Source organism: Stegostoma tigrinum, chromosome 24, assembly GCF_030684315.1.
Source record: "Stegostoma tigrinum isolate sSteTig4 chromosome 24, sSteTig4.hap1, whole genome shotgun sequence".
Lineage (NCBI taxonomy): Eukaryota > Metazoa > Chordata > Chondrichthyes > Orectolobiformes > Stegostomatidae > Stegostoma > Stegostoma tigrinum.
This window is the reverse complement of record NC_081377.1, coordinates 47598481-47624629: the sequence shown is the minus strand read 5'-3', so window position 1 is coordinate 47624629 and position 26149 is coordinate 47598481. Positions and strand designations below refer to the sequence as shown.

The window sequence follows — 26149 nt, the reverse complement described above, 5'->3', positions numbered from 1 at the left end:
CCTCCCCTTGATGAAACCATGCTGACTTTGCCCCATTTTACCATACACTTGAAAGTATTCAGTAATCTCATCCTTCCAATGGATTCCAAAATCTTACCCACGACTGAGGTTTAACTAATTGGCCTGTAATTTTCTGTCTTTTGCCTTGCTTCCTTTTTAAGTGGGGGTGTCACGTTAGCGATGTTCCAGTCTTCTAGGACTGTCCCTGGCTCTAGCGATTCCTGAAAAACCACCACTAATGCTACCATTATCTGTTCAGCTATCTCCTTTAGAATTTGGGGGTGTAGCCCATCTGATTCAGGCAATTTATCCACCTTCAGGCCAATCAGTTTTACTCTTACCTTTTTCTTGGTGATGGCCACCATACTCAGCACTGTCCCCTGACTCTTGAATTTTTAGGCTATTACTTGAGTCTTCCACCATGAAGACTGATGCGGAGTAATTATTCAGTTCCTCAGCCATTTCCTTGTTCCCCATTACTATCTATCCAGTGTCATTTTCCAGTGGTCCGATGTCCACTTTTGCCTCTCTTTTGCCCTTTGTATATGTAAAGAAACGTTTACAGCCTTCATTTATATTACTGGCTAGCTTACCCTCATATGTAATCTTTTCTCTCCTTAGTTCCTTTTTTGCCCTCTGTTGGTCTTTGTAAGCTTCCCAATCCTCTGGTTTCCCATTGCTCTGTGCCACATTATATGCTTTCTCTTTTGCTTTTATGCTACCCCGACTTCCTTTGTCAGCCATGGTTGCCGCCTCCTCTTTGTACCGTGCTTCGTCTTCCTAGCGATTAGGTACACTAATGGAATGTTGGTCCTTTTTGTGAGATTTGAAGTGGTGAAGTCTTGATTAAATTGTATAGGAAATTGGCCAGACCCCACCTGGAGTACTGTATGCAAGGTGTGCCTCCTGATCTCAGGAAAGATATCACTACCATAAACGTTGCAATAAATGTTCACCAGACATGTTCCTAGGATGGCGTGACTGTCCACTGAAGAGGGTTTGGGCAAAATGGACATGTATTCTCTGGAGTTTTGAAGAATAAGAGACAAACTAACTGAAACTTACAGTTCATCCAAAGGGATAGACAGGTTAGATGCAGGTAAGATGTTCCCTATTTGGGGAGTCTAAAACTAGGGCACAACTTAAATATAAGAGGGATGCTATTTAGGTTCGAGATTAGGATAAATTAATTTAGATAGAACAAAGAAAATTACAGCACAGGAACAGACCCTTCGGCCCTCCAAGCCTGCGCCGATCAAGATCCTCTGTCTAACCTGTCATCTATTTTCTAACGGTCTGTGTCCATTTGCTCCCTGCCCATCCATGTACCTGTCCAAATATATCTTAAAAGATGCTAATGTGTCTGCATCTACCACCTCTGCTGGCAATGCGTTCCAGACACCCACCACCCTCTGAGTAAAGAACTTTCCACGCATATCTCCCTTAAACTTTCCTCCTCTCACTTTGAACTCATGACCCCTAGTAATTGAGTCCTCCACTCTGGGGGGGAAAAAGCTTTTTGCTATTCACCCTGTCTATACCCCTCATGATTTTGTAGACCTCAATTAGGTCCCCCTCAATCTCCATCTTTCTAATGAAAATAATCCTAATCTACTCCACCTCTCTTCATAGCTAGCACCCTCCATACCAGGCAACATCCTGGTGAACCTCCTCTGCACCCTCTCCAAAGCATCCACATCCTTTTGGTAGTGTGGCGACCAGAACTGCGCACAGTACTCCAAATGTAGCCGAACCAAAGTCCTATACAACTGCAACATGACCTGCCAACTCTTGTACTCAATACCCTGCCCAATGAAGGAAAGTATGCCATATGCCTTCTTGACCACCCTATTGACCTGTGTTGTCACCTTCAGGGAACAATGGACCTGAACACCCAGATCTCTCTGTTCATCAATTTTCCCCAGGACTTTTCCATTTACTGTATAGTTCGCCCTTGAATTTGATCGTCCAAAATGCATCACCTCGCATTTGCCCGGATTGAACTCCATCTGCCATTTATCTGCCCAACTCTCCAGTCTATCTATGGTTGTGAATCTTTGGAATTCTCTATTATTTTGGCCGAAATAGGCTTGATCTTTCAGTGGATTTAAGGTAGAGATTGATATGTTTTTGATCGCCAGTGGAATACAGATTTGTGAGATCAGATTAGGTGAAAGTCAATGAAGTGTTCAATCAGCCATTATTGTACGAAGAGAAGGGGTAGGCTGGACACACTGAATGGCTTTCTCCAGTTCCTATGTTCCTAATAAAGGAAATTGTACAAGGAAGTTATTTACTTTGTTTTATGCTTAGTCTCAGTTATTGTTTCTAATAGCTTGTTTGTTTTTGCAACAGTCCCATAACGCTTGTCATGGGTTTCGATGACTCGACTCACTATAATCCCCTACCAAGTCTTTTTTGTTCAGTTGCTTTACAATTTATGGTATATGCAAGTCTGAAATTGTTTGTCCTTGGCACCTTGAGCCATCACTGCCTAAATATAAAAATTATCTGCAACATATCTTCACTCTGTCCTTGTAAATGATGAATCTTTACCAATAGGTTCTCAAATATAAGTCAAACGTAAATTTGCTGATGGTTCCTTGAGGCCTTAATCTAGAATATTAATTAAAATATCATTAGAACAGCCAAAGGCATGAGGAACTTAATTTGCTGGGACTGAGGCGGCATTTAATTTTCTGTCACACCCCTGATTTGTGCTTTGTAGATGATAGGCTGTGGTTTGATATTTTTCTTTCCCTTACTGGAGATGGTCATTGTCTTACACTTATGTGGTACGACTGTTACTTGGTACTTAGCATCGCAAGCCTGAATGTTGCCCAGATCTGGACACAAGTTGCTTCATGATCCCATGGAGTTGTGAATTCTGGCCATGGTGTAATCATCAGTGAACTACCCTACTTCTCACCTTAGGATGGCGAGAAGGCCATTGCTGAAGCAGCTGAAAATGGGTTTTCCAAGGACCTTACATAGAACAGTTATTTTAGCATCATCCTGCCATTGAGATGATTGACCCTCAGCAACTTTGATTGCCTTCCCTAGTGCTAAGTATGATTCCAATAACTGATGCGTTTACCCCAGGATTCCCATCAGACGAACGTAACAGAACATACAAATTAGGAGCAGAAAAAAATCATTTGATTCTTGAAGTCATTCAATAAGGTCACAGCTAATCTGTGTGTATTCTGAACTCCCCATTCCCATCTCCTCCTGATGACCTTTGTTTCCCTTGTCTAACAAGAATCTATGTATTTCAAAAATACCTGTGTAGGATGTTCGTTTCTGGAAAGATGAAGGTAAAGGTAGAAAATGACACTTATGGCAAAACCCTTGTAAATCTGTTTTTTGGCTGTGTAATTCATTGTATTGTTATCCATTTGGTAAATACTTTCTCAAAATCATTAGGTTTTTTTTTAGGCTTCAGGTATGTTGCATACAATAGTACTACGTCTGTTACTTTTGGGTATTTCGGACTGGGCTTATACAAATTCTATCAAGAGTTTATGGCCTAACCTTTTACATGCTCAAGAAAATCATCAGGAATGAAAAGCTTCTTGCTTGCAGATAAACCTTTAAAGGAATTTACAGTTCCTTTTAGAAAGGAACTTCCTATTACGAGGGGGCATAGTTTTGAAGTAAGTGGAGTTAGGTATAGGGGAAACGTCAGAGGTAGGCTCTTTACTCAGAGTGGTCAGGGCATGGAATGCATTGCCCTCAACACTACTGGAGTCGGCCTCATTAGGGGCATTTTCGCGGCTATTAGATAGGTATATGGATGATAGTATAAGGTAGGTGCAGAGGTTAGGTAGACCTTAGGTTTAGGGTAAAAGTTTGGCACAACATCGTGGGCCGAGGGCCTGTACTGTTCTACGTTCTATGTTCCTGAGGAAGTGGTGGATGTGGGTAGAGTTACAACCTTTACAAGTGTGAGGTGATGCACTTTGGTAGGAGTAACCGGAAGGCAAAGTACTGGGCTAATGGTAACATTCTTGGTAGTGTAGATGAGCAGAGAGATCTCGGTGTCCATGTACACAGATCCCTGAAAGTTGCCACCCAGGTTGACAGGGCTGTTAAGAAGGCACACAGAGTTTTAGCTTTTATTAATAGAGAGATCGAGTTCCGGAACCAAGAGGTTATGCTGCAGCTGTACAAAACTCTGGTGCGGCCGCACTTGGAGTATTGTGTGAACTTCTGGTCACCGCATTATCAGAAGGATGTGGAAGCTTAGGAAAGGGTGCAGAGGAGATTTACTAGGATGTTGCCTGGTATGGAGGGAAGGTCTTACGAGGAAAGGCTGAGGGACTTGAGGCTGTTTTCATTAGAGAGAAGAAGGTTGAGAGGAGACTTAATTGAAACATATAAAATAATCAGAGGGTTAGATAGGGTGGATAGGGAGAGCCTTTTTCCTAGGATGGTGACGGCGAGCATGAGGGGGCATAGCTTTAAATTGAGGGGTGAAAGATATAGGACAGATGTCAGAGGTAGTTTCTTTACTCAGAATAGTAAGGGAATGGAACGCTTTGCCTGCAACGGTAGTAGATTCGCCAACTTTAGGTACATTTAAGTCGTCATTGGATAAGCATATGGGCATACATGGAGTAGTGTAGGTTAGATGGGCTTGAGATCGGTATGACAGGTCGGCACAACATCGAGGGCCGAAGGGCCTGTACTGTGCTGTTGTGTTCTATGTTAAAAGACAATTGGATATGGACATGAGTATGGAAGATTTGGAAGGATATGGGCCAGGAGCAGCCAAGTGAGACTAGTTTAGTTTGAGATTACGTTTGGTATGGACTAGTTGGACTGAAAGGTCTGTTTTGTGCTGTATGGTTCTATGAACTGAACTCCAGAGGTGAAGAGAGTGTGACTGCCATTGATATCAAGGCAGCTTTTGACCACTAGCAAAATTGGCGTAATTGCAAATCAGGAAATTCGCTGCTGATTGGAGTCATATCTAGCACAAGGGAAGATGCTCGTAATTGTTTGAAGGCAATCATCTCCATTCCGGTCATGGCAGGTGTTCCTTAGGGTTCTGATCGAGGTCCACTCATTTACAATTGCTTCATCATTAGCCTTCCTTCCAACATAATGGGATCTTGATTGGCACCCTACTAACATGTTCCGAATTCAATCCCACTGCCACCACTGTGCATTAGTATCATCTACAAATTTTGAAAAACAAAAAATAGGAACAGGAGTAGGTCATTTGATCTTTCAAGCATGCTCAGCCATTTATTATGATCATGCCTGGTTCTGCTTTTCCTCCACATCGTTTGATCCCCTTAGCTCTAGCTGCTTCTTGAAATCATAGTGTTTTGGCCTAGACTGCCTTGTGAGTCAGAGAATTCTACAGGGCCACCACTGTCTGGATGAAGTGATTTATCCTCCTCTTGAAACTAAATGTTTACTCCATGTACTTAGTTTGAGTTCACAGGTTCTGAACTCTCCCACCATCCTTACTGCATCAGCCCTGTTTGGAATTTTATAGGACTTAATGATATCCTCTTCCTCATTCTTCTGAATCCCAACAAATATAATCCTAACCAATTCAATCTCTCCTCATATGTTAGTCCCACCATCCCAGGAATTAGACTAATAAACTCTTGTTCCACTCCCTCTGTAGCAAGAGCATCCTTCCTCAGATAAGGAAACCAAAACTGCGCACAATATTCCAGGTGTAGTCTCACCAAGCCTCTGCAGAATTGCAGCAAGACATTCTTACTCCTGTCCTCAAATAGTTTTGTTATGAAGGCAGACTTATCATTTGCCTTCTTGATTGTTTGCTACCCATTCGTGCTTATCTTCAGTGACTCATGAGGACAATAAGGCCTTGTTGCACATTCCCCTCTATCAGTTTTTATATATCGATATAAATGAGAAATATGCCTTCCTGTTTTGTTACCAAAGTGGAAGGCTTTGCATTTAACCATATTATACTGCATCAGCCATGGTTTTGCCCACTTGCTGAGCTTGCCCAAATCACACTGAGGCATCTCTGCAGCCCCCTCCGAGTTCACCCTCCCACCAGCTTTGTTTCATCTGCAAACTCCGAGATACACGTGTTCCCTCCTCTAAATCACAAAAATATATAGTGAATAGCTGGGGCCTTAGCACTGATCCCTGCAGTATCACTGTCACCCATTTGGAAAAAGATGTATTTATTCCTACTTTTTGTCTCCTGTCTGCCAATCAGTTTTATATCTCTCTATCTGAATGCATTACCCCCACTCCCACATGTTTTAATTTTACACACTAATTTCTTATGTGAGATTTTGTCAAGTCTTCTGGCTCTTTCTCATCACCTGAGCTAATTACATCCTAAAGGAATTACAGTATATTTGTAAGTGTAACTTTCCTTTAGTAAATCCATGCTGGCTGATTCCTTTCATGCCACTATTTTGCAAATGCACAACTATTAATTCTTTCGTAACAGACCCTAGTGTTTCTCCACTAAAATGTGAGATCAACGGGTCTACAATTCCAGGTATTAGCTACGTTGTAATCCATAGGAACTGCTCCAAAATCTATAGAATCTTGAAAGATTGCCACCAATGCATCGACTATTCTTCGGTCCTTCCTTATGTACTCCTTAAGCACAATATACACTGCAACAACTCACCATTGATTTTTTAGAATCTTGAAAATCTCTGACCTTTGAAACACAAGGGCAAAAGATTCATGAAACCACCACCACCTGCGCATTCCCCTTCAAACCACACATGCCCCTGACATAGAACTATATCACACTGGTCCTGGGTTGAATCCTGGAACTCACCCCTGTCAGCATTTTGGGTGTGAGTCTTGCATGCAGAGTGGAGTTGTTCAGGAAGGCAGTTCATCAGTTTCTTGGGGGAAATTGGGGATTGACAATGAATACTGGCCGAGGTGGTGTTGGCCACTTCCCATGAATGATTAAACAAAATTTTTAATACATTATGGTTACTGCTACCCAGCTGTTTCCTCAATGTGTAACACCAACATAGCTACCAAAATCTTAGTTCATCACTTATTCTCAGCTGGTATCTCTGTGTCCTTTATGTACCTTCTTTCTTTCATTCACAAGGTGTGGGCGTTGCTGACTAGGCCAGCATTTATTACTGTGAATCTGGAGTCACATATCACCTAGACCATGGAAAGATGGCAGTTTTCTTTCCCTGAAGGGGAAGTTTTATTTCGTGAACTAGATGGGTTGTTATGTCAATTAGCAGTATTTACATTATTGTCATTACGTTAGCTTTGTTTTAATCTCAGATTTATACTGAATTCAAATTTCACCATCCCGCTGTGGTGGACTTGAACCGATATCCACAGAACATTAACCTGGGGTTCTGGATTATTAGTCCAGCGACACGTCATTGCCACTTACCAACTATTAATTTGAGGATATTTTCTCCCTCCTACCAATTCTATTCCAATTTCTAAAATTATTAGAGAATTGCAAAACAAGACTGTCAAATGTGTGATAACATGCTAAGAAAACAAATGAAAAATGGTAGAACGTCTGCAGAGTTATAGGGCAAAGGCTAACCCCAAAGCAGGGGTTGGTTATAGATATATGCACGCGCACACACAGACACACAGACACAGTCTGTATACACTGAACGTCCAGCAATTCAAAAAGGTAGCTCATCACCACCTTCTCATAGACAGTAAATGCTGATTTTGTTCAGCAACAGCTACATCCCTTGCGTTAATTTTTAAAATCACTTCTGTTTGACATAATTACCTAATAGGTTGAGGCTGATGCTGTAACATTTTCCCCATGGCGTAATGGGGTGCACTCCCATTCAATAGATGTAAAACAAATGACTTGAGGACTTTGTATTAAACGTATAAGAGGCAAGTGCAAATTTAAAAAAATATTAAGTGTAACGATACCATCTTTGTTCCGAAAAGAAATGTTTCATGGTTACCTGTGTGGGTTATCCATTTTAGTTGCAATACATTCTTTTCAGAGTTTGGATGACTTCAAGTCTTGGCTTCAAATCTGTTAGCTCTTGTTGTGATGGATTCATTCTTAAATGCAACATTTTCTCTCAGATGAATTTTGGAATTATTTAGGCAGCCATATTCAAAATTGCATTTCCAATCCCTTTACTGGTAACCAAAATGTAAATTGTGTGTGGGTCAACTGTATTTTGTTGAATAAGTTTGAATAAAGGCAAAATAGATGCTGGAAACCAGAAATAAACACAAGGGATGATTGAAGAAAATTCTGTTTCTGTTGGCATGGGAGAATGTGGCGCCGATGTCAGTGGCAGAGTTGTCGAGATGTACAGCATGGAAACAGACCCTTTGACCCACCTCGTTCATGATAACCAGATATCCTAAATAAATCTAGTCCCCTTTTCCAGCATTTGGCCCATATCCCTCTAAACCATTCCTATCCATGTACCCGAGATAATGGGAACTGCCGATGCTGGAGAATCCGAGATAACAAAGTGTGGAGCTGGATGAACACAGCAGGCCAAGCAGCATCTTAGGAACACAAAAGTTAATGTTTCGGGCCGAGACCCTTCATCGGAAAAGGGGGATTGGGAGAGGCTTCTGAAATAAATAGGGAGAGAGGGGGAGGCAGCCCGAAGATGGATAGAGAAGATAGGTAGAGAGGTAGGGAGGGGATAGGTCAGTCCGGGCAGGATGGACAGGTCGAGGGGGTGCGGGATGAGGTTAGTAGTTAGGAAATGGAGGTGCAGCTTGAGGTGGGAGGAGGGGATAGGTGAGAGGAAGAACAGGTTAGGGAGGCAGGGAAGAGCTGGGCTGGTTTTGGGATGCAGTGTGGGGAGGGGAGATTTTGAAGCTTATGAAATCCACATTGATACCATTGGGCTGCAGGATTCCCAAGCAGAATGAGTCGCAGGTTGCAGGAACAGCAACTCATATTCCGCTTGGATACCCTGCAGCCCTATGGTATCAATGTGGATTTCATAAGCTTCAAAATCTCCCCTCCCCACACTGCATCCCAAAACCAGCCCAGCTCTTCCCTGCCTCCCTAACCTGTTCTTTCTCTCACCTATCCCCTCCTCCCATCTCAAGCCGCACCTCCATTTCCTACCTACTAACCTCATCCCGCACCCCCTTGACCTGTCCATCCTCCCCGGACTGACCTATCCCCTCCCTACCTCCCCACCTATAGTCTCTACCTATCTTCTCCTCTATCCAGCTTCGGACTGCCTCCCCCACTCTCCCTATTTATTTCAGAATCGTCTCCCAATCCCCCTTTTCTGATGAAAGTCTAGGCCAGAAACGTCAGCTTTTGTGCTCCTAAGATGCTGCTTAGCCTGCTGTGTTCATCCAGCTCCACACTTTGCTATCCATGTACCCATCCAGATGCCTTTTAAATGTTGTAATTGTGCCAGCTGCTGCTGCCACCTCTGGCAACTCATTCCATACATGTACCACCCTCTGCGTGAAAAAGTTGACCCTTAGATCCCTTTAATATCTTTTCCCCTCTCACCTTAAACTTTTGGCCTCTAGTTTTGGGCTCACCTACCCAGGGATAAAAGGCCTTGGCTGTTCACTCTGTTCATGCCCCTTACAATTTTATAAATCCTCGTATGATCACCCCTCAACCTCCAATGCTTCAGGGAAAATAGTTTTAGCCTCTTCCTCTAGCTCAACCTCTGCAACCTGGCAACATCCTTGTAAATCTTCTCTGCATCCTTTCAAGCTTAACAATGTTTCTCCTATAACAGGGAGATCAGAATTGAATACAGTATCCCTAAAGTGGCCTATCCAATATCCTGTACAGCCACAACATAACATCCCAACTCCTATACTCAGTGCACTGACCAAAAAAGGCAAGTATACCAAATGCTACATTCACTATCAGGTCTCCATGTGATTCTGCTTTCAAGGAACTGTGAACCTGTACCCCAAGGTCTCTTTGTTCAGTAACACACTCGAAGATCCTACTATTCAGTGTATAAGTCCTGCCCTGATTTGCCTTTCTAAAATGCACCACCTCACATTTATCTAAATTAAATTCCACAGCCTACTAGCGCATCTGATCAAGGTCCCATTGTACTTCGAGATAACGTCCTTCACCGTCTAGTGCACCACCCAATTTCAGTGTCACCTGCAAACTTACTAACCATTCCTCCTATATTCACATCCAAATCATTTATATAAATGACAAAAGCACTGATCCTTGTAGCATACCACTGGTCATAGGCCTCCAGTCCGAAAAGCAGTCCTTCACCATGACCATCTCCTCTCTTCCCTACCCTTCAAAAAATATATCTAAATTAGTGGTGTTCTGCAACCTGTTTATTGCATAGCCATTGCCTTTTGGTAAAATACGGTTCTAATTATTGAGGTGTGTAATAAAAATAATCCTTTTCTCTACATGATGCCAGCTTTTGGTAACCCAGATGATTTTGGGCATTCTCCATATTAATATCAGTTATTCTAGTCTTTGAGCCATTGGTTGAATTTTGCTGTCTCTATGTAATACAGTATGAAATGTGCACGAAGTGAAGCCAGACCATGCAATTACATCATTGCCATTTCACTGAATGAAGTAATGAAATATTAGAATTTTAATCAATGCTGTAAATTTTCCCACAGGAAGAAGGTGTTCAACGTGGAAGAGATGAAGAAGAGAAGCGCAAAGAGATCACGTCTCACTTCCAGGTCACTCTAAATGATATCCAGACACAAATGGAACAACATAATGAAAGAAATTGCAAATTGCGCCAGGAGAACATGGAACTGGCAGAGAAACTGAAGAAACTGATAGAACAGTATGAGCTAAGAGAGGAGGTAAGAAAAATAAACAATAGCTAAAATTATAATGGTTACCATAGCAGATGCAAATGCTGGGAAGTACCATCTATACTGAAATTATAATTAATCTTGTGTTAAATTTAACCTTTGTAGACTGAAGACAGTCCTTACTTTTAATATACCTTGTATTTATTTTGGGCGCTGGGCCAGTGGAGCAGTCTTGTGAATCTTTTCACAGTTGCTATTTTCACATTCAGAAATAGACAACCTGGGATTGCAGTTCTCTGGTGAATTCACAACAATGGATAGCACCTACTGAGACTGTCACTATTGTCAGTTCCTAAGAAATATCATGGTTTTCAATCCCTTTGCAATATTATCTATATAAATGTTGAGCCCTTTTCACCTTGAAATTTGCTTTAAACTTGAAAAAGTACAATTGGTAAAATGTGAAGTGACCATAAGTCTTAATAGTGTTATTCAGAGTATATCATTTTGACTTGCAGCATTATAGTTGATAATAAAGGAATTAATTGCATGTTACCTAGCAATTATTGGTAGTTGTCACACTTTGCTTTGTGTGTTATTTGCTTAAAAGATTAAGCATTGAATACAAAGAAATCATTGTTCATTCTTCACTGTTTCCAGGCTGTAGCTTCCAGTTAGTCCACTCCCTTATGCTCCTGGAGAGTTAAATTGCTTGTCTCCAAATTGTTTGTTGAAAACCAGCAAATAAAAGGGCTGAAGCATTTTTGTTGGAATGGTAACCAATTTTCATGGCAGAGATAGTAGAAACTGCAGATGCTAGAGAATCTGAAATATCGAGGTGTACAGCTGGCGAAGCAGCATCAGAGGAGCAGGAAGGCTGACGTTTCGGGCCTAGACCCTTCTTCAGAGAGGGGGGAGGGAAAAGGGATTCTGAAATAGAGAGAGGGGGAGGCGGATTAAAGATGATGGATAGAGGAGAAGATAGGTGGAGAGATGACAGACAGGCCAACGAGGCGGGGATGGAGCCAGTAAAGGTGAGTGTAGGTGGTGAGGTAGGGAGGAAATAGGTCAGTCCAGGGAGGACAGACAGGTCAAGGAGGCTGGATGGGGTTAGTAGGTAGGAGGTGGGGGTTGGAGTTTGAGGTGGGAGGAAGGACAGGTTAGGGAGGCAAGGACGAGCTGGGCTGATTTTGGGATGCGGTAGGGGGAGGGGACATTTTGAACTTGTGAAGCCGATATTGATACCATTGGGCTGCAGGGATCCCAAACGGAATATGAATTGCTGTTCCTGTAACCTTCAGGTAGCATCTTTGTGGGACTGCAGGAGGCCTAGGATGGAATGGGAGGAGGAGTTGAAATGGTTCGCGACTGGGAGGTGCAGTTGTTTAGTGCGAACCGAACGTAGGCGTTCTGCAAAGCGGTCCCCAGGCATTTGCTTGGTTTCATCGCTGAGGCCAGACACCAACTCTCCTTCACCTCCTCCTACCGCCCCCTTGATCGTGACCCCACCCCCAACCACCAAACCATCATTTCCCAAACCATCCACAACCTCATCACTTCAGGTGACCTCCCAACCACAGTCTCCAACCTCATTGTTGCCCAACCTCCCACCGCCAGCTTCTATCTCCTTCCCAAAATCCACAAACCTGACTGCCCTGGTCAACCATTGTCTCTGCCTGCGCCAAACCCACCAAAAACCTCCCATCTATCTGGACTCCATTTTCTCCCCCTTGGTCCAGGAACTCCCTACCTACGCCCGTGACACCACCCATGCCCTCCACCTCCACCAGAAGTTCCAATTCCCTGGTCCCCAACACCTCATCTTTACAATGGACGTCCAGTCCCTGTACACCTGCATTCCCCATACAGATGGCCTAATGGCACTCTGCTGCTTCCTGTCTCGCAGGCCCGACCAGGCCCCTCCACCGACACCCTCATCTGCTTATCTGAACTCATCCTCACCCTCAACGTCTCTTTCGATTCCTCCCACTTCCGGGGAGGACAAACGGGGTGGCCATGGGTACCTTTTGTAGGTCATGTGGAATAATCCCTCTTCCGGACGTACAGTGGCCCTAAACCACACCTCTTCCTCCGTTATTGTTTCAGTGCCACCTCATGATCCCTCGAGGAGCTCGAACAGTTCATCCACTTCACTAGCACCTTCCACCCGAACCTTAAGTTCACCTGGACCATCTCCGATACCTCTCCCTCTTTCCTGGACCTCTCTGTCTCCATCTCCAGCAACCACCTAGAAACCGATATCCATTTCAAGCCCATCGACTCCCACAGCTACCTAGAATACACCACCTCCCACCCACCTTCCTGCAAAAATGCCATCCCCTATTCCCAATTCCTTTGCCTCCACCGCACCTGCTCCCAGGATGAGGCATTCCATTCCCGTATCTCCGATGTCCTCGTTTTTCAAGGACCGCAACCCCCCCCCCACCCTTTCGTGGTTGAGAATGTCCTCGACCGTATCTCTCGCATATCCTGCAACTCATCCCTCACACCCTCTCCCTGCAATAACAAGCAAAACAGAATCCCCCTCGTCCTCATGTAGCACCCCACCAGCCTCCGATCCTGTGCATCATCCTCTGACACTTCTGCCATCTTCAATCTGACCCCACCACCAAAGACATTTTTCCCTCCCCACCTTTGTCTACCTTCTGGAGGGACCACTGTCTCTGTGACTCCCTTGTCCCATCCACACTTCCCTCCAGTCCCACCTCACCCAGCACTTTTCCCTGCAACCGCAGGAAGTGCTACACCGGCCACTACACCTCCCCCCTCACCTCCATCCCAGGCCCCAAGAAGACTTTCCACATCAAGCACATGTTCAGCTGGGCACCTGCTAATGTGATGTACTGCATCTGCAGTTCCCGTTGTGGCCTCCTCTATATCGGGGAAACCAAACAGAGGCATGGGAACCACTTTGCAGAACACTTACGCTCAGTTTGCAACAAACAACTGCACCTCCCAGTCACAAACCATTTCAACTCCTCCTCCCATTCCACAGATGACATGTCCATCCTGGGCCTCCTGCAGTCCCACAACGATGCTACCCGAAGGTTACAGGAACAGTAACTCATATTCCGCTTGGGAACCCTACAGCCCAATGGTATCAATGTGGACTTCACAAGCTTCAAAATCTCCCCTCCCCCTACCACATCCCAAAATCAGCCCAGCTCATTCCCTCCTTCCTCCCACCTGTCCCCTCCTCCCACCTCAAACCCCACCCCACCTCCTACCTACTAACCCCATCCCACCCCCTTGATCTGTCCGTCCTCCCTGGACTGACCTATCTCCTCCCTACCTCACCACTTATACTCACCTTTGCTGGCTCCATCCCCGCCTCTTTGGCCTGTCTGTCACCTCTCCACCTATCTTCTCCTCTATCCATCTTCTATCCAACTCTCCCCCGTTCCTATTTATTTCAGACCCCCTCCTCCTCCCCACCATTTCTGAAGAAGGGTCTAGGCCTGAAATGTTAGCCTTCCTGCTCCTCTGATGCTGCTTGGCTTGCTGTGTTCATCCAGCTCCACAACTTGTTATCTCCTGTTATCATAGCAGTTTTCTGCATTGTATGTAGGTGTTTCTAAGCTAGATTGGCATCCTTTGTTTTATAGAAGTGTATAGCGCATTGAAAATCAAGTTCACACGAGTCCAACTTGTGTTGACACAACACTTAGGTTGCTGATTTGAGTTAAGTGTGCTTCAGGACATGTCAGTGGAAGTGGGAAGTGGATGGAGAGCGAGACCAACGTGATGGAGGGCAAAGTGGGGTGATGTCGATGAGGTAGGCCCAGTGGCATAAGATGGTACCTGAGCATCAGTGACTTCATCGTTGGTTGGGTCCGCGGCTGATGGTGGCAGAAGGGTATCACAGCAACATCAAAGAGGGCTGCACCGAGAGACTCCACCAGTGTGTTTGGTGAAGGAGAATTGGCCCAGCCTGTTCAGAATGCACACATAAATGGACTTCTGTTTAAGCTATATCTTTTTATTTTTCTCTTAATCTCAAACTATCAAAATGGTGCATATTGCAGTGAAGAAAGAAAGATTTTCTTTCTATTTTGTTGTATTTCTCACATAAAATACACCTGACAATGAAATCATCCATCCATCCATCCATCCATCCAACACAAACTGCACCTCAGCACAGTGGAGTTTTTAATTCTTATACCATCCAGTTATTTTAGGCATTAGGATCTCACCACCTACCACTGATTAACAAAATTACCAAGATTGTGTCTTTATTTTTAATTCATTCACAGGCTGTGGGTATTCAAAATGCAGCCTGCAATAATGGTGAAACTGTAATATATAGGGGGGGATGTCTGAGTGTTTTGCCATTTTAACAGGAGCTTACAACCAAAGCCACTTCCAATTAAAATAGTGACAGCTTTGCAATTCCGGCACTGATGTTCAACATGAAATCAAAATCAGATTGCGGGTCAGTTATGAAGCTTAACCTCACCAACCATCACTTGTGTGCAGTTCCTTCCAACTTCCACAGCCACCACTTGTACTTGAAATAGCTTCACGTCTTTGAGGAGCACTGTCTGAATCCCAGATGCAACTTCTTAGTGATGCAGTGATATAATTCTTTCAGTCTGATCTCCTATATTCATAAAAACCAAAAGAACTGCGGATGCTGTAAAAACCTACTGAGCTTTTCCAGCAACTTTTTTTTTGTTTTCTTATATTTGCTGAACTGGGGAGACCAAATACAGACTGGGTTACCACTTTGTGGGATACCTCTTCAGTCCATACGTATGACCCCAGTTTTTTGGTAGATTGCAGGTACTGTGCACTAGCTTGCTAATGCTTCTGTCTTAGGCCTGCTACAGTGATCCAGTGGAGCCCAATACAAGCTGGAGGAACAGCATCTAATTTTCTGCTTAGGCGCTGTACAGCATTCAAAACTTAACATTTAGTTCAGCAAATTGAGACAATGAACTCTGCTATTTCAGTAATCCTCCCCAACCCAAACTGCCAGGTGTCTGTATTTTCTTTTCATGATTTTGCTTTTGATCAGAGATGACCTTTTATTCTATTAGTATCACACACCCTGGGCCAGCATTCCTTCTCACTTTCTGACCAACTGAGCAGACGTCTGAGACCCCTATGTGGTGGCAACTTCTAGAACTGGAAGTCAATGATGCTATCAATGTGTTGACTCCAGTTGCCATGTGCCTGATACCAGACAGATTAGAGGGAACATTGCTCTGGTCTAATGTGTTGTCTCTTTTCATGATCACCTCTTCTGTTCCACTTGCTCCTCCCGCTTCTTCAACATCATAGAACCATCACACTTCCATTTTGCTTCAATTCTGAAGAATTCTCTGTTTTCTTTGCCAGATCTGCTGAGTTTCTGTTTATGTTATCAATAAACTATATTTTCTTTCACACAGAACAAATGAGGGTACTTGACAGGACTAATAAGTCAAAATATAGCAACAGTAGTTTTCTGATTGTATCTGGGATTGGAGAAAGAAACACCTAATATCCAAAGAAAAAACTGAAATATAGTAACGTTAGCTGAAACAAGGTATACTGATGTAGCGCTGGTTTGCAGCGGTTTTCATAGACCTGGCCACCTGGTCACAGTAGCAATATGGAAATAACGTATGGTTGAATTAGCATATTTGGGAACTCATCAGTTGATTTCACATCATTATGGCTTCAATGTTTAATTTTTTAAAAATTTGTTCACAGCATATTGACAAGGTATTTAAGCACAAAGACCTTCAGCAACAACTGATTGATGCCAAACTCCAACAAGCACAGGAACTGCTGAAAGATGCAGAGGAGAGGCACCAGAAAGAAAAAGAATATGTGAGTTGTTGAATTACTTAGTCATCTTTGCTTCCCTTTTTTGCTTTTGAAAGATTCCAAAAGGAGCATGCGGGAAGACTAGAACCATATGAGAACAATCTCTCTGTATTGAACAGCAGAAGAAATGTATTGATGAAGGATGTTACAGGTGTGACCTTCCAAGGAAGATATGGCTGGAAGATGCACTATAATCCAATAAATTAGATCCTACTCCAGATGGGAGGGCAGAAGCTTAATTGAAGATCTTCAAGATCAGTGTTGAGAAAGTGGGTTTAAGGAGATTAAGTTATCTGTGCTACCTAGAATCCTTGTTTAATGGCTTGTTTCAGGAGAGGAAGGAAAGGTCAATAGTGTTTATACTCCAGCTAGTTTTAATGATAATATGTCAGTTGTATGCAGGTTTTGTAGACCCTGGACACAACAAAGAAACAAACAAAGAAACCTACAGCACAGGAACAGGCCCTTCGGCCCTCCAAGCCTGCGCCGATCAAGATCCTCTGTCTAACCTGTCATCTATTTTCTAATGGTCTGTGTCCATTTGCTCCCTGCCCATCCATGTACCTGTCCAAATAAATCTTAAAAGACACTAACGTGTCTGCGTCTACTACCTCCGCTGGCAACGCGTTCCAGGTGCCCACCACCCTCTGTGTAAAAGAGCTTTCCACGCATATCTCCCTTAAACTTTCCTCCTCTCACTTTGAACTCATGACCCCTAGTAATTGAGTCCCCCCACTCTGGGGGGGAAAAAGCTTTTTGTTATCCACCCTGTCTATACCCCTCATGATTTTGTAGACCTCAATCAGATCCCCCCTCAATTTCTGTCTTTCTAATGAAAATAATCCTAATCTATTCAGCTTCTCTTCATAGCTAGCATCCTCCATACCAGGCAACATCCTGGTGAACCTCCTCTGCACCCTCTCCAAAGCTTCCACATCCTTTTGGTAATGTGGTGACCAGAACTGCGCACAGTACTCCAAATGTGGCCGAACCAAAGTCCTATACAACTGCAACATGACCTGCCAACTCTTGTACTCAATACCCCGTATGATGAAGGAAAGCATGCCATATGCCGCCTTGACCGCCCTATTGACCTGCGTTATCACCTTCAGGGAACAATGGACCTGAACACCCAGATCTCTCTGTTCATCAATTCTCCCTAGGACTTTTCCATTTACTGTATAGTCGCCCTTGAATTTGATCGTCCAAAATGCATCACCTCGCATTTGCCCGGATTAGAACATAGAACATAGAACATAGAACATTACAGCACAGTACAGGCCCTTCGGCCCTCGATGTTGTGCCGACCTGTCATACCGATCTCAAGCCCATCTAACCTACACTATTCCATGTACGTCCATATGCTTGTCCAATGACGACTTAAGTGTACCTAAAGTTGGCGAATCTACTACCGTTGCAGGCAAAGCGTTCCATTCCCTTACTACTCTCTGAGTAAAGAAACTACCTCTGACATCTGTCCTATATCTTTCACCCCTCAATTTAAAGCTATGCCCCCTCGTGCTTGCTGTCACCATCCTAGGAAAAAGGCTCTCCCTATCCACCCTATCTAACCCTCTGATTATTTTATATGTTTCAATTAAGTCACCTCTCAACCTTCTTCTGTCTAATGAAAACAGCCTCAAGTCCCTCAGCCTTTCCTCGTCAGACCTTCCCTCCATACCAGGCAACATCCTAGTAAATCTCCTCTGCACCCTTTCCTAAGCTTCCACATCCTTCTGATAATGCGGTGACCAGAAGTGCACACAATACTCCAAGTGCGGCCGCACCAGAGTTTTGTACAGCTGCAGCATAACCTCTTGGTTCCGGAACTCGATCCCTCTATTAATAAAAGCTAAAACACTATATGCCTTCTTAACAGCCCTGTCAACCTTGGTGGCAACTTTCAAGGATCTGTGTACATGGACACCGAGATCTCTCTGCTCATCTACACTACCAAGAATCTTACCATTAGCCCTGTACTTTGCCTTCCGGTTACTCCTACCAAAGTGCATCACCTCACACTTGTCTGCATTAAACTCCATTTGCCACCCCTCAGCCCAGCTCTGCGGCTTATCTGTGTCTCTCTGTAACCTACAACATCCTTTGTCACTATCCACAACTCCACCGACCTTAGTGTTGTCTGCAAATTTACTAACTCATCCTTCTACGGCCTCATCCAGGTCATTTATGAAAATGACAAACAGTGGTGGACCCAACACCGACCCTTGCAGTACACCACTAGTAACTGGTCTCCAGGATGAACATTTCCCATCACCTACCACCCTCTGCTTTCTTTCAGCAAGCCAATTTCCGATCCAACTCCATCTGTCATTTATCTTGCAAACTCTCCAGTCTATCTATATTCTGCTGTAATTTCTGACAATGTAGGAAAGATGGAAACAGTGTCAAAAAGAACAACCAGAATTTGAAGAAGAGTTCTAGTTTGGACCAAGCATCAAAAGTTCATGTGGATATTCATTTCAGTATATTCTTTTGTATTTAATTTCAGTTATTAAAGGAGACGGTTGAGAGCCAGAGGATGTGTGAGCTCATGAAACAGCAGGAAGTTCATCTAAAACAGCAGGTATAATCCTTGTTGAGTATTTTTTTAATGTGATTAAAGGTGTTTTTAACACAATTTGTGAATAGAAAACCTAAAAGGAATACGGTAAATTCTTTCTTTGAATCAAACAAGTAAACGTGGTCTAGATGATAAAAATTAACATAGTAGAACAATGGTCATGTGCACAATTTCCAGAAATGTACCCTGATCTATTAACTGAGGGTTATGAAGTGCTAAGAGCACCATGTATGTAGGTTGCTGAACTGCTCACCTAATTAAAGTAGCAGAGAAGGAAAAGTGGAACCACATTGCACTTGGACAGTATTTAGTTAAGTTAGTTGGTTAATTGATGTACAGGACCTTGAAAATCCTTGACATTAGGTATTATAATGAGGCAGTATAATGATGTATCAACAAGTTGGTCCCTGGGTGGCCTTGAGCAATGGTCGGAGGTTTAAAATTTCACAAGAAATGTTATGGTGCGGAAAGGGCTATTTGGCCTATCGTGTCTGCACTGGCTATTCAAATGAATATTGTTATTTAGTACTAATCATCTTTTTCCACATATCCTTGCACATGATTTCTGTAAATGGCAATGACAGTTCCTGCCCTGTAAACCCTGCAAAGTTCTTAACGTGGGCTAGTCGCAAAATTGGAAGAGCTTTCTCGTAGATTAGTCAGTAACTGCCTGACGTTATCCGTAAGGCATGATTTTGAGAGTATGTCATTATCCCAGACACGACTATCCCTGTCCCACCAGCAGGACCTATCAAGCAAAGGTAGGGCACAGTAGGAGGAAGTTTCCCTAGGAGTCCTCAAGATTGACTTTGGACAACATGAAGTGTCATGGCCTCAATTCGGACATGGGCAAGGAAACTTTCTGCTGATTACCATGTATTGCACACCATCAGTTGATGATTCTGCTCTCCATGTTGACTGTCACTTAGAGGAGGCGCTGCAAGTGGCGAGGATGCAAAATATACTGTGGTTTGGCGAATTCCCAAGCTTTTTCCCAGGGTGTAGGTGTCACTTACTAGGGAATGCAGATTCAAAGTGCAGATGGGATGTTTAAAGGAGATGAACAAGGCACATTTTTAACGCACAGGGTGTTGAGGACCTGAAATGTGTTGCCAGAGATGGTAGTGGAAGCAGATACAGTAGTAGTATTCAGGAACCAGCTGGACAGATACTTGAATAGGAAGGGAATAGATGGATACAGATCCTGTAAGTGAAGATGGTTTTAGTATGGAAGGATAAAACGTGTTGGCGCAGGTTTGGCAGGCCATAGGGCATGTTCCTGTACTGTCTTGTTCTTTGTTCTTAACCATCTTCAGGTGTTTCATTAATGATGTTCCCTCCATCGTAAAGGTCACAAGTGGGGATGTTCGCTAATGAGTGCACGTTTCTGCACCATTTATTATTCCTCAGATTCTGAAACAGTCCATGACCTGGACAATTTCCAGGCTTGGACTAAAAATATGCAAGTAATATTCATGAGAACAAATGCCAGGCAAGGATCATCTCCAACAAAAGAGAATCTAATCATCATCCTTTGATATTCAATGACATAAACTGCAGGCTTCAGTGATGGTAATCGTTCACCAGGAACTGAAGTGGGCTAACCATGTAAATACTATAGCTAAAAGAGCAGATCAGAGGCTAGAAATGCTGCAGTGACTAACTCTTAACTCTAACCTAATTGCTGAATGCCTGTCCATCATCTACAAGGCACAAGCCAGGGGTGTGATGGAATACTCCCCACATGATAAAAAGGTTGCAACTTCAACAAAACCCAAGAAGTTTGACATGATCCAGGACAAAGCAATTGGCTTGGTTGGGACCATATCCACAAATATCCATTCCCTGTACCATTGGTGCTCAGTAGCAGCCATAGATACCATCTACACAGCTGTACAGCAGGCCAGAGGGAACCTGGTGTTAAGGTGTGCTTAAAACTGAAACACTACATTGGTGTTTCCCACCATCCCCCCGATCGAAAAACGAGACTGTGGGGAGGACGACGATGTGTACGAGGGAGCAGCCATTAAGAGAGTGAACCAGTATTAGAGTGGGTGTGCTGAGGCCTTTGTTCGAGAGGTTTTGGCGTGGGGAGTCTGAGCTGGGCACAAGTAAGGGCTCTTCAACTCTACATTCTTTATGTCTAGACTGAAGGCAGTGGGGGTGGCTGATAGGGCAGTAGCATGCTCCTCTAGCAGGATGTGGGAGATCAGGGAGACTTCCACTGTCCGTGGTGGATACACCTGCGGGAAGTGCATCCAGCTGCAGCCCCTTAGGGAATTAGAGCTGAATGCATTTAGGATCATCCAGTGTGCAGAAAACACCAGTGGTAAGAGCTATAATGAAGTGCTCACTCCTAAGGTGTAGTCTGCAGGTAGCTGGGTGGCCACCAGAAGAAGTAAGAGGGGAAAGATAGTACAGGGTTCCCCTGTGCCCATTCCTTTTCAATAACAGATGACTACTCTGGATACTTTGATGGGGTGGGGGGGTGGTCGGTGACCATTCAGGAGCTAGCAGCAGCTGTCAGGTTTGTGGCAATATGACCAGCTCTGAGGCTCATAGTGGCCCGTAGGGAAAGGGTGCAGTCTAACAGATTGATACTGACAGGAGACTTGATAGTGAGGGGTACAGGCAGGAGATTCTGTGGCTGCAGAAGAGACAGTAGGGTGGTGTGTTGTCTCTCGAGTGCCAGGGGCAAGGATATATCTGAACGGTTGCAGAACATTCTGAAGCGGGAGGACAAACAGCCAGAGGTCATTGTGCACAGTAGTACAAATGACATAGGTAGACAAAGGGATGGGGTCCTGTGAAATGAGGATAGGGATTTCGGTAAGAAGTTAAAAAGCAGGACCTCCAGGGGCGTGATCTTTGGATTACTCCCAGTGCCACGCGCCAGTGAGGATAGAAGAAAGAAAGATCGGCCAGATGAATGCGTGGCTGAAGAGCTGGTTTAGGGAGCAGGGTTTTCAGTTCTTGGATCACTGGGATCCCTCCTGGGGTAGAGATGACCTGTACAAGAGGGACTGGTTGCACTTAGACCAGACAGAGTCCAATACCCTTGTGGGGAGACTTGCTACTGTTACCCAGGAGCATTTAAACTAGTTTGGCAGAGGGGAGTAGAACTCTGAATAAGAGAGGGACCATTGAGAAGCCGGGGGAAAGAACATTAGTCATCAAGAGCAAGTTTACTGTTCAGGATAGCCAGGGGCACGGTAGTGGGAGGGAAGAGGCTTCTGGTGTAAAGTGCATTTACTTGAGTGCATGAGGCCTGATTGGTAAGGCAGATGAGCTCAGAGCATACATTGACTCTGGGGACTGGGATATTATAGCGGTAATATGAACATGACTAAGAGAAAGGCAGGAATGGCAGCTCGGTGTTCCAGGATGCAGAAGCTACAAGCATGACGGAACTACAAATAAGTGAGGAGGCAGGGTTGCCCTTTTGATAATGGAGCACATATCAACAGTGCTTAGAGAGGATATTCCCAAGGAGTATTGAGGGCTATCGCAGGCTTCAGTGAGACATTGACAGAATGCAGAACTGGGCTGAGAAATGGCAGATTGAGTTCAAACTGGATAAATAGGAAGTGATGCATTTTGGAAGGTCGAACTTAAATGCTGAATATAGGATAAAAGGCAGGATTCTCAGCTGTGTGGAGAAACAGCAGGATCTTGGTGTTCAAGTGCATGATGGCTCCCTCAAAGTTGCCACCCAGGTGGATAATGTTGTTAAGAAAGCATATGGTATTTTGGCTTTCATTAACAGGGGGATCGAGTTTAAGAGTTGCGAGATTTTGCTGCAGCTCTACAAAACCCTGTTGAGACCACACTTGGAATAATGTGTCCAGTTCTGGTCACCCTATTATAGGAAAGATGTGGAGGCTTTGGAGAGGGTGCAAAGGAGGTTTACCAGGATGCTGCTTGGACTGGAGGGCTTGTCTTACAATGAGAGGTTGACTGAGTTAGGATTTTTCTCTCAGGAGAGAAGGAGGAAGAGAGGTGACTTGATCGAGGTATACAAGGTAATGAGAGGCATGGATAGAGTCAATAACCAAAGACTTTTCCCCAGGGCAAGATTGACTGTCACGAGGGGTCATAGTTTTAAGGTGTTAGGAGGAAGGTATAGAGGAGATGTCAGAGGAGGTTCTTTACCCAGAGAGTAGTGAGCACATGGAATAGTTTACCAGTGGTAGTCGTGGAAGCAGAGTCATTAGTGACATTGAAGCGACTGCTGGACGTGCACATGGACAGCAGTGAATTGAGGGGAATGTAGGTTAAGTTATTTTATTTTTGGATTAGGATTATTCCACGGCACAACATCGTGGGCCGAAGGGCCTGTACTGTGCTGTACTTTTCTGTGTTCTATGTTCTATGTCCTATGAGACATCAACTGAGGCCATATGGTTAGAACTTGGAAACAACAAGGGAATGGTTGCTCTGTTGGGACTGTATTGTAGACCCCCAAATATCCAGTGGGTACTAGAGGAGCAGATGTGTAGACAGATTAGACCATAAGATCATAAGACATAGGAGTGGAAGTAAGGCCATTTGGTCCATCGAGTCCACTCCGCCATTTAATCATGGCTGATGGGCATTTCAATTCCACTTGCCCGCACTCTCCATGTAGCCCTTAATTTCTTGATCTCGCAAGGAATTATCAATCTCTGCCTTGAAGACATTTAACGTCCTGGCCTCCATTGCGCTCCGTGGCAATGAATTCCACAGTCCCACCATTCTCTGGCTGAAGAAATGTCTCCTCGTTTCCGTTTTAAACTTACCCCCTCTAATTCTAAGGCTGTGCCCACAGGTCCTGGTCTCCCCGCCTAACGGAAACAACTTCCCAGCGTCCACCCTTTCTAAGCCATACATTATCTCGTATGTTTCTATTAGATCTCCCCTCAACTTTTTAAACTCTAATGAATACAATCCCAGGATCCTCAGCCGTTCATTGTATGTTAGGCCTACCATTCCAAGGATCATTCGTGTGAATCTCCACTGGACATGCTACAGCGCCAGTATGTCCTTCCTGAGGTGTGGGGCCCAAAATTGGATACAGTATTCCAAATGGGGCCTAACTAGAGCTTTATAACGTCTCAAAAGCACATTGCTGCTTTTATATTCCAACCTCTTGAGATAAGTGACAACATTACATTTGCTTTCTTATTCACGGACTCAACCTGCAAGTTAACCTTTAGAGAATCCTGGACCAACACTCCCAGATCCCTTTGTACTTTGGCTTTATGATTTTCTCACCGTTTAGAAAATAGTTCATGCCTGTATTCTTTTTTCCAAAGTGCAAAACCTCACATTTGCTCACGTTGAATTTCATCAGCCATTTCGTGGACCACTCTCCTAAACAGTCCAAATCTTTCTGCAGCCTCCCCACCACCTCAGTGCTACCTGCCTGTCCACCTGACTTCGTATCATTGGCAAACTTCACCAGAATGTCCCCAGTCCCTTCATCCAGATCATTAATATATAAAGTGAACAGCTGCAGCCCCAACACTGAACACTGCGGGACACCACTTGTCACTGGTTGTCATTCTGGAAAAGGAGCCTTTTATCCCAACTCTCTGCCTTCTGTCAGACAGCCAATCTTCAAGCCAAGCCAGTAGCTCACCTCGAACACGATGGGCCCTCACCTTACTCAGCAGCCTCCCGTGAGGCACCTTATCAAAGACCTTTTGGAAGTTTAGATAGATAACATCCACTGGGTTTCCCTGGTCTAATCTACTTGTTACCTCTTCAAAGAATTCTAACAAGTTTGTCAGGCACGACCTCCCCTTAGTAAATCCATGCTGACTTGTCCTAATCAGATCCTGCGCTTCCAAGAATTTAGAAATCTCATCCTTAATGATGGATTCTAGAATTTTACCAACATTTTACCAATTTTGGATTGCCAATACCTGAAAAAATAATTGAGTAGTATTGGTTGGAGATTTTAATATCCCCTGTATTAACTGGGCCACGAAGAGTGTGAAAGGCCCAGACAAGGTGGAATTTGTCAGATATGTCTAAGAACGTTTCCTGAACCTATATATGAAGAGTGCCATTGCTCAGGGGAGTGCAACACTGGACCTCCTCTTAGAAAGCAAGGTCAGGAAAGTGACTGAAGTATCAGTCAGCAAGCAATTTAGGTCCAGTGACCATAACTGTCTTAGTTTTAACACAGTTATGGAAAAAGATAGGACAGAACCATAGGTTAAGGTTTGAACTGGACAGGACCAATTTTGGAGCCATCAGGCAGGATCTAGCCAAGGTCGACTGAGTGAGTCTGTTTGAAGGAAAAGGAACAACTGACAAATGGGAGGATTTTAAAAGTGTGATATCAAGAGTCCAAGGACAGTATGTCCCTGTTAGGATGAAGGGAAAAGCTGTCAGATTTAGGGATCCCTGGCTGACGAGGGATATTGAGGCTCTGGTCAGGAAATAAATGGCAGCATACATTGGGTTTAAGCTATTGGGCTCATCACTTGATGACTATAGAAAGTGTTGGACCACACTAGAGAAATCAGAAGAGCAAAAGGAGGGGTGAGATGGATCTGGTAGATAAGGTTAAAGCCAATAGCTATATTAAGAGTTAGAGGGTGGCTAGGCAGAGAATAGGTCCCCTTAAAGATCAGCATGACTGTATGTGTGGAGCCACAGGAGCTGACAGACTTTTAATGACTATTTCTCCTCAGTGTTTACTCAGGAGAGAATCATGGATGCTAAGGAAATAAGGAAAGCAAGTGGGGATGTTTCGGACTGCATACACATTACCAGAGAGGAGATGTTCACAGCCGTAAAACGCAATAAGGTGGATAAATCCCCAGGGCCTGATCAAGTCCATCCTCTGATGATGTGGGAGGCTAGGGAAGAAATTGCAGAGGCCCTTGCAGAGATTTTTGCTTCAGTTTTAGCCGCTGGTGAAGTTCCAGAATACTGGAGGGTAGCTAATGTTGTTCCATCGTTTATAAAGACAAGCCAGTGAACCTGACATCAGTGGTAGGGAAG

At 44.0% G+C, this 26149-nt stretch overlaps 1 protein-coding gene across 2 annotated transcripts in view; it reads left to right on the top strand.

The window, feature by feature from the left end:
• The window catches only part of txlna (taxilin alpha), a 124520-nt gene that overhangs the window by 48692 nt on the left and 49679 nt on the right, over window positions 1-26149 (top strand). For both annotated transcript variants that reach the window (XM_048557911.2, XM_048557910.2), the window contains exons 5-7: window positions 10591-10785; window positions 16456-16575; window positions 19082-19156. In XM_048557911.2, coding sequence (XP_048413868.1) covers window positions 10591-10785; window positions 16456-16575; window positions 19082-19156 — 390 coding nt within the window. The remainder of the gene's footprint in view (window positions 1-10590; window positions 10786-16455; window positions 16576-19081; window positions 19157-26149) is intronic.